Below are 14683 nucleotides of genomic sequence, written 5' to 3' on the forward strand. Positions count from 1 at the left end.
CTTCATGTCCTCTACTGCAAACTCCTCAGGGCACCTCCCCGTCCCACTTCCTCCCCATGCTCCTGCTCGCCTGACCCTCTGCGCTCTGTCCTGGGGCCCATGCTGCCCCTGTGATCTCAGGGGGTTGATGATTCTATCACGGGGTGGGTTTCATTCCAGGCTTGAAGGGTGACTATGAGCCAGCGGGAGTCCCAACTGTTCGTTATGACCAGTACGCCTGGTCTCGTTTGTGATTTTCAGTTTTGTTTCCCCTTGTTCTCCCACCTGCCAGTGTGATCCTTTCCAAGCCGTTGGTGGGGGCAGCTGGGCACCAGCCAGCTCTTCGGGTCTCAGTGTTGTGGGGACTGGTGCTGGGGCGTCTTCCCCATCGGGGTCATTGTTTCCTATGTCTTTGGCTCCCATCCTCTTCCTTCCTCTGGACAGCGAGAGGCCAAGGGCTGCCCTCCAGCTCTCAAGACCCCCCCAGTCACTGCCCACCCAAGGAGAATGCAGAGCATTGGCCTCGTGAACTGTGCTGGCGCCGTGGACCTTGACGTCTCTCGAGGGGAAGCTCCTGACCCCCCAGACCCAGCCACTCGTCTGCTCGGGGAGCGTGGTGACAGCTGGGCTGTCCGTGACTTTGCCTCCTGTGTGCTCCACCACAGTCATGCGTATATTTCCAGCCAAGATAAATACGCGTATATAAATATCTTGTCAAATCTATATATATTCACGGGAGCACTCCCCCTCTCCCTCCCACACGCACTCAGTCTGCACATCTAGCGACGCATCTCCTATCGCAACACTGTGTAGAGCAGAGGGACTTGCATCATCCTCGCAAACTCTCGACGCATGCCCTTGCCCACCTCCCTCTTGTGGTCTGTGGCCTTTGCCTCTACCCTCTGTCCTGGGACCACCTCTCCCTCCCACCCCCAACCAGCATCAACGAGGATTTTTATTGATTTATTTTTTGTGTGAAAACCATTTCTTGGCTTGTTCCAAGAGTGGTCCCCTGCCTCCTCGTGCTTCTGTGTCTGACCGTCCCCCCTGAGCGCGCTGTCCCCCGTGCAGGTGCTCCCGCGTGATGAGGTGCTTTCTCTGGCGGCACACCGAGTCAAGCGGGGGCGGTCACGGGGCATTGTGAGTGTTCGCTCTCTTAGGAAGTGTCATACTGCGCTTTCCACGGGGACTGTTCCCATTGACGCCCACCAGACACATGCCGGAAGGGTCCCAATCTCTCCCCACGCTAACCTTACACCCGGCACTTGTTATTTTCTGGTTGGTTTGCTTGTTTGCCACGCGTGCTGGGAGGAGCGGCTACCTCATCTTCGTTCCCATGTGCGTCCCTCGAGTGACAGTGCCTGTGAACGTGTCTCCGTAGGTCTCCTCTGGTGAACTGTCCGTGCTTTCTGCCCGCTTGGTGTAAACGGGATTCCGTGGCTGCTGCTGCTTGGCTGTCCCAGCTGTCTACAGGGGACCTTCTCTGCTGTGATGGCCCACAGCATCTCCCCCGGCTGTTGGTTCCATTTTGCCTCTTTGGCGGAAGTCGCTAGATGCACCTAAGTGTCTTGTTTTCCGGAGGTGCCGACCATCGCGTGTCTGTGTTTCATGATGACCAGGTGGGTTTTCAGTTTTGTTTTGTTTTTTAATAAACCAGGCAGCCTCCTCATCTGTTAGCCTCCTGTGTGTGCTCCATGTGGCATGTGTGTCAATAAGGTCATGGTGTCGGTCGGACAGGAGCCCTGCTTGTGTCGTGGGTAACTTGTTGGACTGCTAACCTCAAGGTCAGCCGTTTGAAACCACCGGCCACTCTGTGGGAGAGACAGGGCTTTCCCGCCCTGTAAAGAGTTACCTTCTTAGAAAACCACAGGGGCCATTCTACCTGGTCCTAGGGGTGACTGTGATTCCGCATTGACTGGGTGGTAGCGAGCTTGTTTGACCACCAAACAGCATGATTGCAGAAGCACACACAGCCGTGCCGAGGCCCCTTCTCTCATTGAATCCATCTGTTTCATGAAGCCGAGGCACCACCAGCTGGGGCTTTTCCGCTGGAGCAGATCAGGGGTCTGCAAAGGTAGGGGGCAGACTTTGATGAGAAAGCTGCTCTGGACCACACGGACACACCTGACATCCGTCCCTGAGCCCGCAGTCGAAGAAGGCCCTCCACCCAGCTCACGGAGCCAGGAGGCACCTTCTCTGCGGCAGCACCGGGTCTGCCGGAGGGGTCATGTGAGATACCAGAGCCCTACGGGTAAGAATGGGAGGTGGGTCATGTCAAGGTCCTGGGTGGGGGCCCTGTATTATTCCTTGGTGACACAGAAAGTCTGCTGTGGTCCCGCGGCTCACCCGGGGAAGTTAGGCGGGGATCCCGCTGTCTCCATCTGTGTCTCAGCATCTCAAGACCTTTCTGCTCGGTCCTGGTGACACAGGAGAGAGACCGGGTCACTGCCCACTGGCTAGCTCTTCACGGGCTGGGCTGGGTGACAAGGTTAAGTCACTGACTTCAGGCTCCACTTCTTCTAAGACGGGGCAGAGCCCAGCCTCCCCGCTCCCCGAGGCCCCTGGGGGGCTGGGCTGCGATGCTGTGTGGGAAGATGCTTTCTGCCCTGACGGGACTGATATACGTGTGCGTCCTGGGCCGTTACCTGTGGAACCCTCTGTGCGTAGTCCGTGGGCCTCCTCGGGCTTCTGGGCAGCCCCACGTCAGGCTATCTAGCCCAGCTTCTGGGATTGAAACGCAAGGGCTGGAGGGGCCCAGCCTTCTCCAGCAGGGCCCACCACAGAAGAGGGTCCAGACAACCCCAGGAGCAGCCCTACGTCCGGGAAGTGTCTTCTCTTGCTAAAGGATCGATGTGAATGTTTTATTTCACTACATCACACACCTGGGCGGGCTTCTCCTAAGAGAAAAATCCTGGATTTCTTTCTCCCCTGATTCCCTATCGTTGAGAGGATTCTGACTCACAGCAACCCTCTAGGACAGGGTAGAACCGCCCCCCGGGGGTTCCGAGACTGTAAATCGCTAGGGAGTAGAAAGCCTCATCTTTCTCCCCCAGAGCAGCTATTAAAATGGCAGCCCCAGGAAGAGGCCCCTGGCTTATGATTCACTCCACCTGGCTCTGGGCACAGTGCCTGGGGCAGCAGCACACAGGCCCCTGCGTGGAAGACGGGGTGCGCATGGGGCTGGGGCTGAGCCCCTGTGGCTCAGGAATCCTGGGGAGGTCACCCCTCCCACCTGCATGCACTTCCTCCAGCCCCCCAGCCCGAGCCCCAGCCAGTAGATGGTCCCTGAATTAATCAAAGTGCTCGCCCTGGTCCGCAGTCACCAGGGGCCTCCTCCAGCGGCCACTTTGCGTTCGGTAGATTAATTGTAGCTGGGGGAGGGGAGGGAATCCATTTTTAGAAAATCATTACTTTCAGAAGGAGAGGGGGCCCTTCTGGCTGGGGGAAAACTGCTGAGCTGGCAGCTCGGGCCTGCTGCTCATGCCATCACCAGGAAGCAGGGCTGTGAGGCCGGGCCGGGCCAGGCCTGGTGGAAAGATGGCGGGCAGCCGGGCACCACCCAGCCTGGGCTCCCACCTCTGCAGAGCGGGAAACCCTGGTCACAGCTGACCTTCTTGTCCTGCTGAGGTTTGCTTCTGTCCTGAGAAGGAAGGGGTCACCCCAATATTGACCACACGCACACATTTGACTGCCCTTTCCACTCCACCTCCGCTGCTAACTGAAAGCCTAGCGGTGGCTCTGAGAGGAAGCTGTCTTCTCCAACAAGGGCTACAGTCTCATAAGCCCACGGGGGCAGCTCTGCCCTGCCCTATAGGGCCACTGTGAAGGAGTCCTGGTGCGTGCTGGGGACTCATTAGGCTGATAACCGCCAGCTGTGAGACCACCAGCCGCTCCTCCGGCGAAAGTCAGGGCTTTCTCACGCCCAAGGGAACTCACAGGGGTAGCTCTACACAGTCCTTCAAGGTCGCTATGAGCCTGCGTGGACTGGGTGGCAGTGAGCTTGGAGTTTTTGCAGCACAACACACTCTCAGCCCCTGCCCGCAGCTCCAGGGAGTCCCGAAGTTTCGTTTGTTGCTGTAGTTCGTGGCTGTGCTGTGGAATAAGTACCGACTTCAGGGTGATCCTAGGCACCACAGAACTAAACACTGCCCAGGCCTGAGCCATCCCCTGATCAGTTATGACTGGCTCCTCCCCGTGAGGCAGATTTTCAGAAGTGGATCGCCGGACCATTCTTACTAGTCCATCTTAATCTGGAAGCTCTGCATGTCTGTGTGTGTGTGCATCTGTGTTTCTGTATAAGTGTGCGACTGTGTGTATCTGTGTGTGAGAGTGTGTGTCTGGGTGTATGAGTGTGCAACTGTGTGAGTCTGTGTGTGTATGAGTGTGCATCTCTGTGTGTGCGTGCATGTCTCTGTGTGTGTGTGTCTGTGTGTATGAGTGTGCAACTGTGTGTGTATGAGAGTGTGCGTCTCTGTGTGTGAGTCTGTCTCTCTGTGTGTGTCTCTGTATGAGAGTGTGAGACTGTGTGTGTATCTGTGTGTATGAGTGTGCGACTGTGTGTGTGTATGAGAGTGTGTGTCTCTGTGTGAGTATGTCTGTGTGTGTGTCTGTGTATGAGTGTGAGATTGTGTGTGTGTCTGTGTATGAGTGTGCAACTGTGTGTGTCTGAGTGTGCGTCTCTGTGTGTGAGTATGTCTCTCTGTGTGTCTCTGTGTATGAGAGTGTGAGACTGTGTGCGTGTATCTGTGTGTATGAGTGTGCGACTGTGTGTGTATGAGTGCGTCTCTGTGTGTGAGTATGTCTGTGTGTGTGTCTGTGTGTATGAGTGTGCAACTGTGTGTGTCTGTGTATGAGTGTGCGTCTCTGTGTGTGTGCGTCTCTGTGCGTGTGTGTGTGCGTGTGTGTGTGTTGCCGCAGCGTTGGTCCCCACGCGGTGGCCTTGCATGCCGCAATGAAGCCCTGTCCCCTCAGATGTCGTCTTCCTCGTCGTGGTCATGACTTAACCCTGGTTCTGCCATGTGTCGATCCAGCTCACCGAGCGTCTCCCTCATTGTCACGCTCTACCGTGTGTGCATGTGTGACATAGATATACACACGTGTACACGTGTGTGCGGGTAGGACGCGTGTGCATGTGTGTTTCATACAGGTATGCGTGTGTGTGGAAACATACACATATGCATAAATACATCAGCACACATGCACATGTCATTTGTGGAAGATAGATCGTGGACCGTCTCCACAGAGGTTTTGAAGCTCTCTCCTGGGAGAGAGTTTTGTCTTCAGGAAACGACTCCTGGGGTGTAAAGGCTGGCAAATCCCGAGTCTGTGGACCAAGTGTCAGGCTGGGGGCTTCTCCCAACTTCTCGAGCTCCAGGGGCTGACGAATCCAAGACGAGTACATCAGATGACAGGCTGCTGGCCCACAGGCTGCAGAGGACGATGAACCCCAAGCACTTACGGTCAGATGATGCAGGATCCGGAAGGAGAGAGCTTTTCCTGAACACACACACACACACATTGTATGCAGGTCACACCCCTGAGGAAACTCTGGTCACAATGAATCTGCGGATTGCATCATTATATATTGCACCACATTACATCACTATCAAACCACTGAGACTCATGGCCCAGCCAAGTTGCTACACAACTGTAACCATCACAGTGGTCTTGGACCAATCTCTCTGCTGTAAGAGGGCCCAGTTCCTGCCCACAAGGTGCTGCCGAGCTGACGTTGGGCACACCTGTTCCGAACACCTGGGAAGGCCCTTGGTAAGCTGGGTCATTGCACAAACCACACATGTTCCTTCTCTTGCTCAACCATCAGATCAGTTTTGTCCTTCCAACCCAGAACTCATCCTGCAGAAAAAACAAAAGTCCGGACACGGTCACCCGGTGACCTGGTCCAGCCCACAGAGATCAGATGGCCCAGAGGTGATGAAATCTGACTCAACTACTTACCTTCTGGGGACCTGGAGCCACGGAGCCTGTGACCCCTCGGTCCCGCATTTGTCCGGTGGGCATAATGAGAAGAGTGCCTGCCGGGAGGAGCGCTGTCAGGTGACAGGAGATGGTCTCCGTCGGGTGTGCTTGGAGTGCTGCCCAGCAGACAGACAGAGTTCAATCAGGGGAGGAAGTGGGGGGCTGTTAGCATTGCTCCAGTCTAAGTGAAGCCCGAAGATCTGTCTCTCCGGCCCTCTTCCACGGGGCAGGTGCTGCTGGACCCCGGGGCCTGGAGTGGTTCGAACTCAAACTCACGGTCATCGAGTTGATGCCGACTCACAGCAACCCTACAGGACAGGGTAGCATGGCTCCGTGAGTTTCTGAGACAATCACTCTTGATGAGAGGAGAAGCCTCTTTCTCCCGAGGAGCGGCTGATGGTTTTGAACTGCTGACCTTGCAGTTAACAGCCCAAGACTGTGTAGTAGCCACTATGCCACAGGGCCCTTTGAGGGCCACGGATACTAGCAGGGTCCCCAACTGAAGCCCCAGAGGGTCAAGGAACTCTCAGTCCAGCAGCGGGAGGGAGCTCCACGGGTCCCTGATGGTGCCAGGGGCTGGGCACTCAGTGGCCTACCGCTAGGCCAGCTGTTCAAATCCACCTAGAAGCACCTCAGAAAGACAGGCCTGCTGATCCACCCCGCCAGCATCAGCCATGAACAACCCCACAGAGGAGAGAGAAATACAGGGCAGGCTTGAATTCCTAAAGAAATGCATTGTGGACCGAGTCAAGGAGTGACCGAGATGATGCCCTAAGACACTCTTTGAACTGCGAATTAGATGCCATGAAGAAAGCTCGTGGGGGGAATTCCATTATCTCTTCGTCCCATTTCCCCACAAAGTTTTGGAAGCCCTCTGGTCCTGCCGAAGGCCCCTTTCAGCCAACAAACAGATTGGTTTCTAAATACACAGTGTCAGCCGTGAGTCATGCGCTCCCTTAGACAACGAAGAGATCCAACGGTCACCACGTGACCCCAAAGCCAAGCTGAGCGGGCAAGGAAAGGACCGGGAAGCGAACCCAAGGTTAGAAAGGTGGCTAGAAGCTGCCCAGGTACAACGGGCACCGGGCAAGGCCTGGCACGGCACACATACCCTCTCCCGTCACAGAACCGTGGGCACACACCTTGTCCGTGGGGAGCCCAGCTGCCCCGTGTGTTTTCCCCTGAAGCACACTAAAAAAATGGTTTGAAATACAAAATGCAACTACAACCGTAGGGAGCAGCTCGCCACTCGGGTGCCCACAGGTTCCCCAGAATGCACCCCCATTCCCTCTACCTGAATGGCTCATTACCATAGAGGTTTTGGGGGTTGTTCGTTTGTTTGTTTCAAAACTTCACCTGGCATTCTGGGTGGTGTAGTAAGACTGTATTGAGTTGTGTCCTCAAGGTCCACCGGGAGAAAGAGGCAGCTTTTGGCTCCCATAGAGTGACCATCTCGGAAACCCACCAGCAGTTCTACCCTGTCCTGTAGGGTCGCATCAACTCGATGGCAGCGTTTGTGGGGCTTGGAGGAAGAGTGACCCGAGCTGAATCCTGACAGGTGAGAAGAAGGCAAGAAAGGTGAAAAGCACTCACCACGGACCTGCCTGATCAGCGAGGAGGGAGCGTTCAGAAAGTAAGGTGTCTGGGTCGGAGGGTGTGCGTGCAAACTGGTGGGCACCTGGAGGGGGCACAGTTAGGTGGTGGCCATAGAAGGATGGAGCAGAGGCTAGAAGGTGAACCAGCCACGAGTGAGTGAGTTCTGTGGTTCCGAATTCCTTGTTGAGTAAGGCCAGGTGAGCAGGACTGACTACAGGATGCAGGGACAAGGGCAAGAGGGGTGGGAGCAGCCAGCTGTCTGACTAGCACAGCTGAAGCACCTGCAAGTGACAGTGGACGGAAGCCACAAGAGAGGACCTTGTCCAGAGAGTGAGGGCTGAGACCACCGCAGGGGAGACACCTGGCATTCTCGGGGTGTGCTGGGGAGGAGCAGTAGGAGCAGGAGAGAGCCAGACCCCATCTCAGTGTCACAGAAGTGACCATCTCAGGTGTGGGCATCCTGGCTTGGTGACATCCCTTGGCGGGCAGGATCTGGATGAGGCTTGCCTCTGTGTCCCCCTCAGCTCAGCCCAGGGCACAACAAAGATGCTCAGGGACTTTGTGGAGGGACAGACAGGTAGCCAGGGGATGAAGGAGCTCAGCACCAGCCCCCACCTGAAGCCACACCTCCACCTGCCCCCACAAGAACTACTTAAGATACCATGGCCACAGTCCTGCCGCCTGAATCCCAACCAGCAGGGCCAACTCACAGCATGGTGGTGGCCCGTGCCCCAAACACCAAGGAACTGTAGGACTAGCAGCCTGTGCTATGCCAAGGTGGTGTCTCCACAGGGCCAAGGGACCAGTCAAGGTCAACCCAGGGCCATGCCCTGAGCTCACCAGGGGACCTCCTTGCCCTGTGACCTTGGACAAGTCCTCTCAAAGGTCCCGGTGAGGGTCCCATCATGCCTGGTTGAGCATTCCAGGGCCAGTAACGTTCGATGTGTTGATGGAGACTCTCCGGCATGCAGTAGATCGGCATGCAGTAGATCAAAGCGCTTTCCCCGGCTGTCAATGTACCTCTTCCCTCTTCCCTTCCTCTGCCTATCACCGCCTCCACGTCAATGACAGGCTTCTGTGGGTGTTCTCCCGAGCCAGCTTGTACACTTAGCGGGCTTCCAGAACGAGCTCCCACAAGTCACCTGATGAAAAGCAAGAGGCCGTACTCCCTGCCGCCTGGGGGTCCAGGCGGGCCTGGCTGACCCCTGGACACCAACCTAAGGGTATTTATTGTCTTGCTCCGCAGTTATCCCAATAACAGGGTGGGCGGCAGGGGCAGGGCAGGGCAGAGCTCTGCCCCCTGGCTTGGCAAAATCAAGATGGCCACCAAGCTGGCCCTCCAAAAGAGGGGTTTTTAACACAGGCACTGGCACAAGCCCACTATCGGGTGCCCATGGTGATCCCCTGAAATCTCACTTCATGCGGCAAAACCTCCTGCGCCTACCATGTCTGTTCAGGTCACAGATCAATGAACAGAACCGCGGGGGCAGGACGTGGGAAGGAGGCAGGAACATTCCGGTGCGCAAGGTGGGAGGTGCTGGGAGTCGCCAGCCAGCACAGATGCTGGTTAAAATTTGGGAGCCCAGTGTCTTCTCCTCTTGGACCCACCCTGTTAAAAGTCACGCCAAGTCTCAAGAGACGGCACCCACAGCTTCATCGCCAGGGCTTCAGTCCTCCAGGAGGCTAGGAGTAAGATGGGCCCAGGTTAGGGAACTCCCTCCCACCTTCCTCAGTGACCTTTCTCCAGCCTTCTGCCACGAAGCCTCAGGTAGCCCCGACTGCAGACTCTTGGCTTATGTGCCACTAGGACCACGTGAATAGTTGAGAGCAAGCACTGTACGCAGTGCCCAAACTCCAAAAACCAAACCTACTACGGTGCCAGAGCAGCGCCAGAGCCGACGATAACCAGCCCTATGGGGCAGGCTGGACCTGCCTCCTGTGAGCTACTCCAAAGGTAAACTCTTCACAAGCGTAGAAAGCCCCACGGTTCTCCCTCGGAGGAGTTTCAAACTGTTGACTGGGATTCTCTAATATCACGCCCCCCCCATCACCAACTCAGGACACCAACAAGCTCAAGTCCAGGAACACTGGCTCTCCAGGAGGGCAATGTACAGAGCTACAGGTGTTTGCTTCCGGAAGATGGAGAAACAGAAATGGAAGCCTCAGGCGTACCAGTTGGATAAATCCTTTTACACCCCAGTGGTCCAGCTCTCCCTCACCAAGCCCTGGGTTGGGGAAGACCCCCCAACTCCACCGAATTCTGAGGCCGCACCCCCTTCCCAGCCCCCCTCCAACCAGAAGAAGGAGCTGGAAAACGTGGAATCAAGTATACATTTTAAAAATTGTTTAATGGAACATAAACTCCTTTAGAAAAACATTCAGCTAGGTGAGAACACCCATAGAAAAAAACACCAATCTTGTGTTTATCTTATTTTTTTTTTAATTTGGCATTTGTTATTTGCATTATATTAAAGCAAAGTGCATCTTTCTTTATTTTCTGGTTTATACACATTGCACAATACATAAATAATGATGCTTATAAAACGTCTTTATATTTACAAGTAATAATATATTTATATATAACATAAAATACATTTTTTCTTTAATAAATCTCAGGGGGGTTCTGTGTTGTTTTCTGGGTTTTTTTTTAAGGAGTCCTTTCTCTCAAAAGCACTACAATGCTAAATTTCCAATGAGAATGCTTCTCTTGTTCATTTAAACCTTTGTAGTTAGAAAAATAGCTTATGTTAAAGTCTAAATCATGCTCATTGAGCTAAGAACAGTGTCAAAGTATCATACGAGTTGTATGAGTTCGTAGAAGAAAGAACAGAACAGTTGGGGGCCAGCCTAGGGTTGTGATGGACCAAATCCTTGGTGGGAAGGAAGGCGGGGCTGCTGAGTGGCCTCCTGCCCCACCCCACTCCACCCCCACCTGCTGGGCTAAGGGTGCTCAGCGCACAGGCTGGGGAGGGGGCAGAGGGGCTGAGCTGGTTTCTGAGTCCAGGACAAACCTGATGTCACCAGGGCAGAGGGGAAGAGAAAGGGGCGCAGGGAGCAATACTGTGGTGGCGGGCAGCCCAGTGGCCTTCGGAAGCCCATCTGAGACACCCAGGAGCAAAGGGCCAAGACAGAAAAAGACACTTCTGGGTCAACTCATGGCAGGAGGCGTGTAATTGGGGGGTGGGAACAATGGGTTCTCGCTCACAGGGGCGGGGCTGCTTCTAAGAAGTCTGAGGATGGGACAGCATGGTGGGGTGGACCAGTGGGCACGTCCTTCCCCAGCAGGGACAGCCTGGCTGCTAGCAGGGACACTCTGCCCACGGAACATGTCCAGAAAGCCAGGGAGACCGGGCTTGGGATGGAAAACTGCTCAGCTTAGGGGGAAGGTGGGGGGGCGTGCGGCACCAGCAATCTGTAAGAAACAAAGAACACTCTCTCTCTCATACACGCTCGCTCGCTCGCCCACCCGTGCGCTCCCGACAAGTGAAATGAGGACTGAACAAGGCTTACCTGGCCCCCCCACCCCCTTGCATCTCAGGGTGTCCCTAACCAGCCTGTCTCCCTCCCCGCCAAACAAACACTCCAGCAATTCTTTTCATAAGCTATTTCTCAAAGGACAAAATGCATCGGAACATCAAGAATGGGGGGGACAGGGGGGAGAAGCGGGGCAGGACCATCACCAGAGTCTGCATGAAAAGCAAGCACTCAAGGAGGGAAATATTAGCAGCAACGTCGTTCGAACCACGGCCTGCTCGGCGCGGCGCGGCCCCGCTCCCCACGGGGGCTACCGGCTGTTGAAGATGACCTCCAGCCAGCAGGGGCAGCTGCTGATGAACTGGCGGGTGTAGCACTGGCCCCAGCCCTTCACGAAACTGATCTGCACCGTGAAGCCGGTCCAGGGCTGCTGCGTGAACTCGTGGTCGTTGGGCCGCTGGAGGCCGGAGGCTTTCTCGTAGTCGAACGCCTTGATGGAGAAACCGGGAGAAACTTTGTGTACCAAGAGAGTCCTGGAGTCGGGGTTGTCCAGTGTGGCCGACTTGATGAACACCGGGTAGCTGCTGCGGTTGTACACCCACACGCCGTCCACCTCCCGGGTGAGCTGGATGCCGTAGCCGATCTTGCTCCGCACTTTCTGCACCAGCTGGCTCTTGTTGTCCGAGTTGAGCTGTCCCAGGCAGAAGCCGTTCCCCTGAGGTAGATCGTAGAAGATGTCCAGGGAGGGCTCCTGGACACAGTAGAGCCGTCCCACGCGCGTCTTCTCTTCCCAGTATGCCACCACGCACCAGTGTGACCGATCCCCAGGCTCCTGGAGAAGTTGGGAATCTGAAAGACAAAACACGGCAGAGGGGCGGTTAGTGGCGAGCGGGAACCACGGCCACTGTTCACAGCCCGCTCAGCGCCCGGCCCCAGACGGGGGAGGAGGTGGTGGTGGTGCCAGACGGTACTGCAGGGCCCGAGGTCAGCCTGCCTGGGACCCTCCACACCAGCACCCAGAGGAGCCCGGGCCCCCTGGGCCACAGGAAGCCCCATTTCTGCAGACAATAGACCAGGGGGGCCCTGGGTCACCTGGCTGGTTCTGGTTTTGGGGCCGGCTAGGGCCTTCAGGGATGGACGGCAAAGACACACGTGACAACTGGCAGCTGCTCGAGCCCCTTGTCCCGGCTGCCGGGGCGCTCGCAAAGCCTGCGAGAGGGGAGGCGGTGAGGTCCCCTGGCTCGAGGTCCGCCTCAACACGGCCTCCTGCATTTGTCAGCCAGTGCTCCTGCGTCAGACGGACCAAGGGTGGAACCCACGGGCGTGTCTGGGGACTAACAAAACCATCTACCCTAACAGAGAAGCTCCAGTCTGTCGGCAGCTGTGCAGCACACACAGGGTGAATTCACGGCAAGATGCCAGATCACGCCGCCGTGTAGGCAACCTCTACGGCTCCCCTCTAGCAGTCTTAAGGTGGACACGGCCACCCTGGCAACCCTGCTCTGCCAGCTTGCCCCCACCCGGGAGCACCCCTCCCTCCCCAGAAGCATCTAGCTTTTGCACAGAGCAATGCTGTCCCTCCTGCCCTCCCCACCGCCTGCCTGCCTGTCTCCCTCCCGGGAAGCCCCACCCTGGCTTTCCCAGACTGCCCTCTTCCTACAGGCGGTGCCAGCGGGGGAGGACTGGGCCCACCGCCTGGCTGGGTCTTTAGGAGGAGGGCCGTGTGCAGCAGTGAGGGGGCCCAGGGGCTGTTGCTGTAGGACCCCTCCGTCAACTGGGCCCCAGTCGGCAGCCAGCTCAGCCTCAGATGTGTTTGTGTGTGTGTGTATGTGTGTATAAATCTCCCCAGCCAGCCCGGCTGCAGGAACGCTGTGGTTTGTGGTGGCAGGGTGGAGACCGGAAGCCTTGTATTTGTTAACAAAAATGGGGAGAAGGCAGGGAAGGAGCCGAGAGCTGCGGGGGCCTCATACCGCCTCCCCTGTAACCCCTCGTCTCGCACTGGGGGCCAGGGACAGGGTGGGGTGATGCTGTTTTTGGGGGGCTTCTTTGTTTACGCAATAACTGGGCCAAGAAGGTTGGTTGCAGTTGGGGGGTGGGCCCCAGGGGCCCCATGTCCTGCTGCCCAAGCAGGCTGGGTAACCCAGTACCACTCACACAAACGCCTTCCCACCGCAGACGTGTTGGAACCTGGAGGCAGGCAGCACCACTAACTTTTCTCTTTATTAAAAATAAGCAGCCAGCCTTGGACTGAGGCGAGTGCCTTCGAGTTGCTTGGTCCGAGTGTGCGCCCCGAGGCTGGGGGGCCTTGCTGACCAGCCAGCACACCCCAGCAGCTGTCTCTGCCCCATCCCCACAGCCAGGCCTCTCAGACGCCCACCCGGGGAACCACCCAGGGAACCACACAAAGGGGAAGCAGCACGGGGAGCCCCTCCCTCCATCCACACCATGCCGAAGACTAACACCAGGAAGTGTGTGTGTGTAAGAGACAGACAGACACGAGTGTGGGATGCACTGTTAGTGGATGTGTGAGTGCGTTTGTATGCCTGCATGTAGGTGTTTGTACACACGGGCACACTCGCACGAGCACATGGCAAACAAGCGCAGGAGCTGGGCTCCAAGCACATGACTCATCAGGCATGAATGTGTCCACGCAGATTACCCATCAACTGCTAATCAACTCGTGAGCCCTGGCAATCTTTGAACTCTTGGCAGAGGGAGTTCAGGTCTGCCGAGTGCACCACAGACCACGGCTCCCCCCTTGGACCTAAGAATGTTCTAGCCTGCAAGCTTAGGCGGGTGGGAAAGGAAGGGGGGTGGGGAGATGGGATGGGGGGCGGTGTTGAACTGACAAAGCAGCCCTGGCTTAGTACCCAAACTCAACAACAACCCTGAGCCGCTGGGAGGGGTGCAAAGGCAGGTTGTGGAGACCCTTGGAGGAGCCTCAGGTGGGACCTGGCAGGACCGGAAGGGAAGAGGGAGGCGGTGGAGGCGGGCTGGGGGCTGGGCAGTCTCGCCACCTCGAGGGGAAGCGTTCGGACGGGTCCCTTTCTCTTTCATCTGTGCAGCCGCCAGTCCACCCGGCAATTTGCTGCCAGACATCTCCTAGGAAAAGCCCTTCTCTGTTGTGGTGAGTGGCCCAGCCCAGATAAACGGCAGCGTGTGGGTGTCCCTGAAAGTCTGCCCAGGGCCCGAATCACCTCCACTAGACCTCTGCCTGCTGGGGCCCTCCCCTGCCCACTTCATGCTGTCCCCACCGCCACCAGGCTGTCCCCACCACCCGTGGACTGGACACTTCGTTTCTAGCACAAAATACAGTCCTGTCTGCAAAACCAGGGCAAAGGTAACGCTTCCTCTGGCTCTCATCATACCTACTGGGGACCCCGTGCGCTGCGGTTGGTACAGAGATCCCCTAGTAGGGCCCACTTCTGGGAACCACCCAGCGTCGTCTTCAGTGAAGCAGTGTTCCCCGAATCGGGCCACAAGGGTCTCCCACAGAGGTCTGCATGGATGCTCAGCCGGCTGGGGGCTTCCCAGGGCTGTGGGAACCAAGACGGAAGAGGCCCGATGACCAGCAGGGCCTGGGGGAGGTGGCAGCTGCTGGGTGGTGCAAACAGCTACCAGTTCTGAAAAACCTAAGGGTTGCAGGTTCAAGTCC

The 14683-nt window shown here is 56.7% G+C and overlaps 1 protein-coding gene across 2 annotated transcripts in view; it reads right to left on the reverse strand.

Annotated features, from left to right (window-relative positions):
* Positions 1-9876: 9876 nt before the first annotated feature.
* Positions 9877-14683, reverse strand: part of SMAD7 (SMAD family member 7) — a 27398-nt gene continuing 22591 nt past the window's right edge. For both annotated transcript variants that reach the window (XM_045296180.1, XM_004702977.2), the window contains one exon: positions 9877-11877. In XM_045296180.1, coding sequence (XP_045152115.1) covers positions 11339-11877 — 539 coding nt within the window. In that variant the 3' untranslated portion in view covers positions 9877-11338. The remainder of the gene's footprint in view (positions 11878-14683) is intronic.

This window comes from Echinops telfairi, unplaced genomic scaffold, assembly GCF_000313985.2.
Source record: "Echinops telfairi isolate 266 unplaced genomic scaffold, ASM31398v2 ScPeMD7_7400;HRSCAF=8409, whole genome shotgun sequence".
NCBI lineage: Eukaryota > Metazoa > Chordata > Mammalia > Afrosoricida > Tenrecidae > Echinops > Echinops telfairi.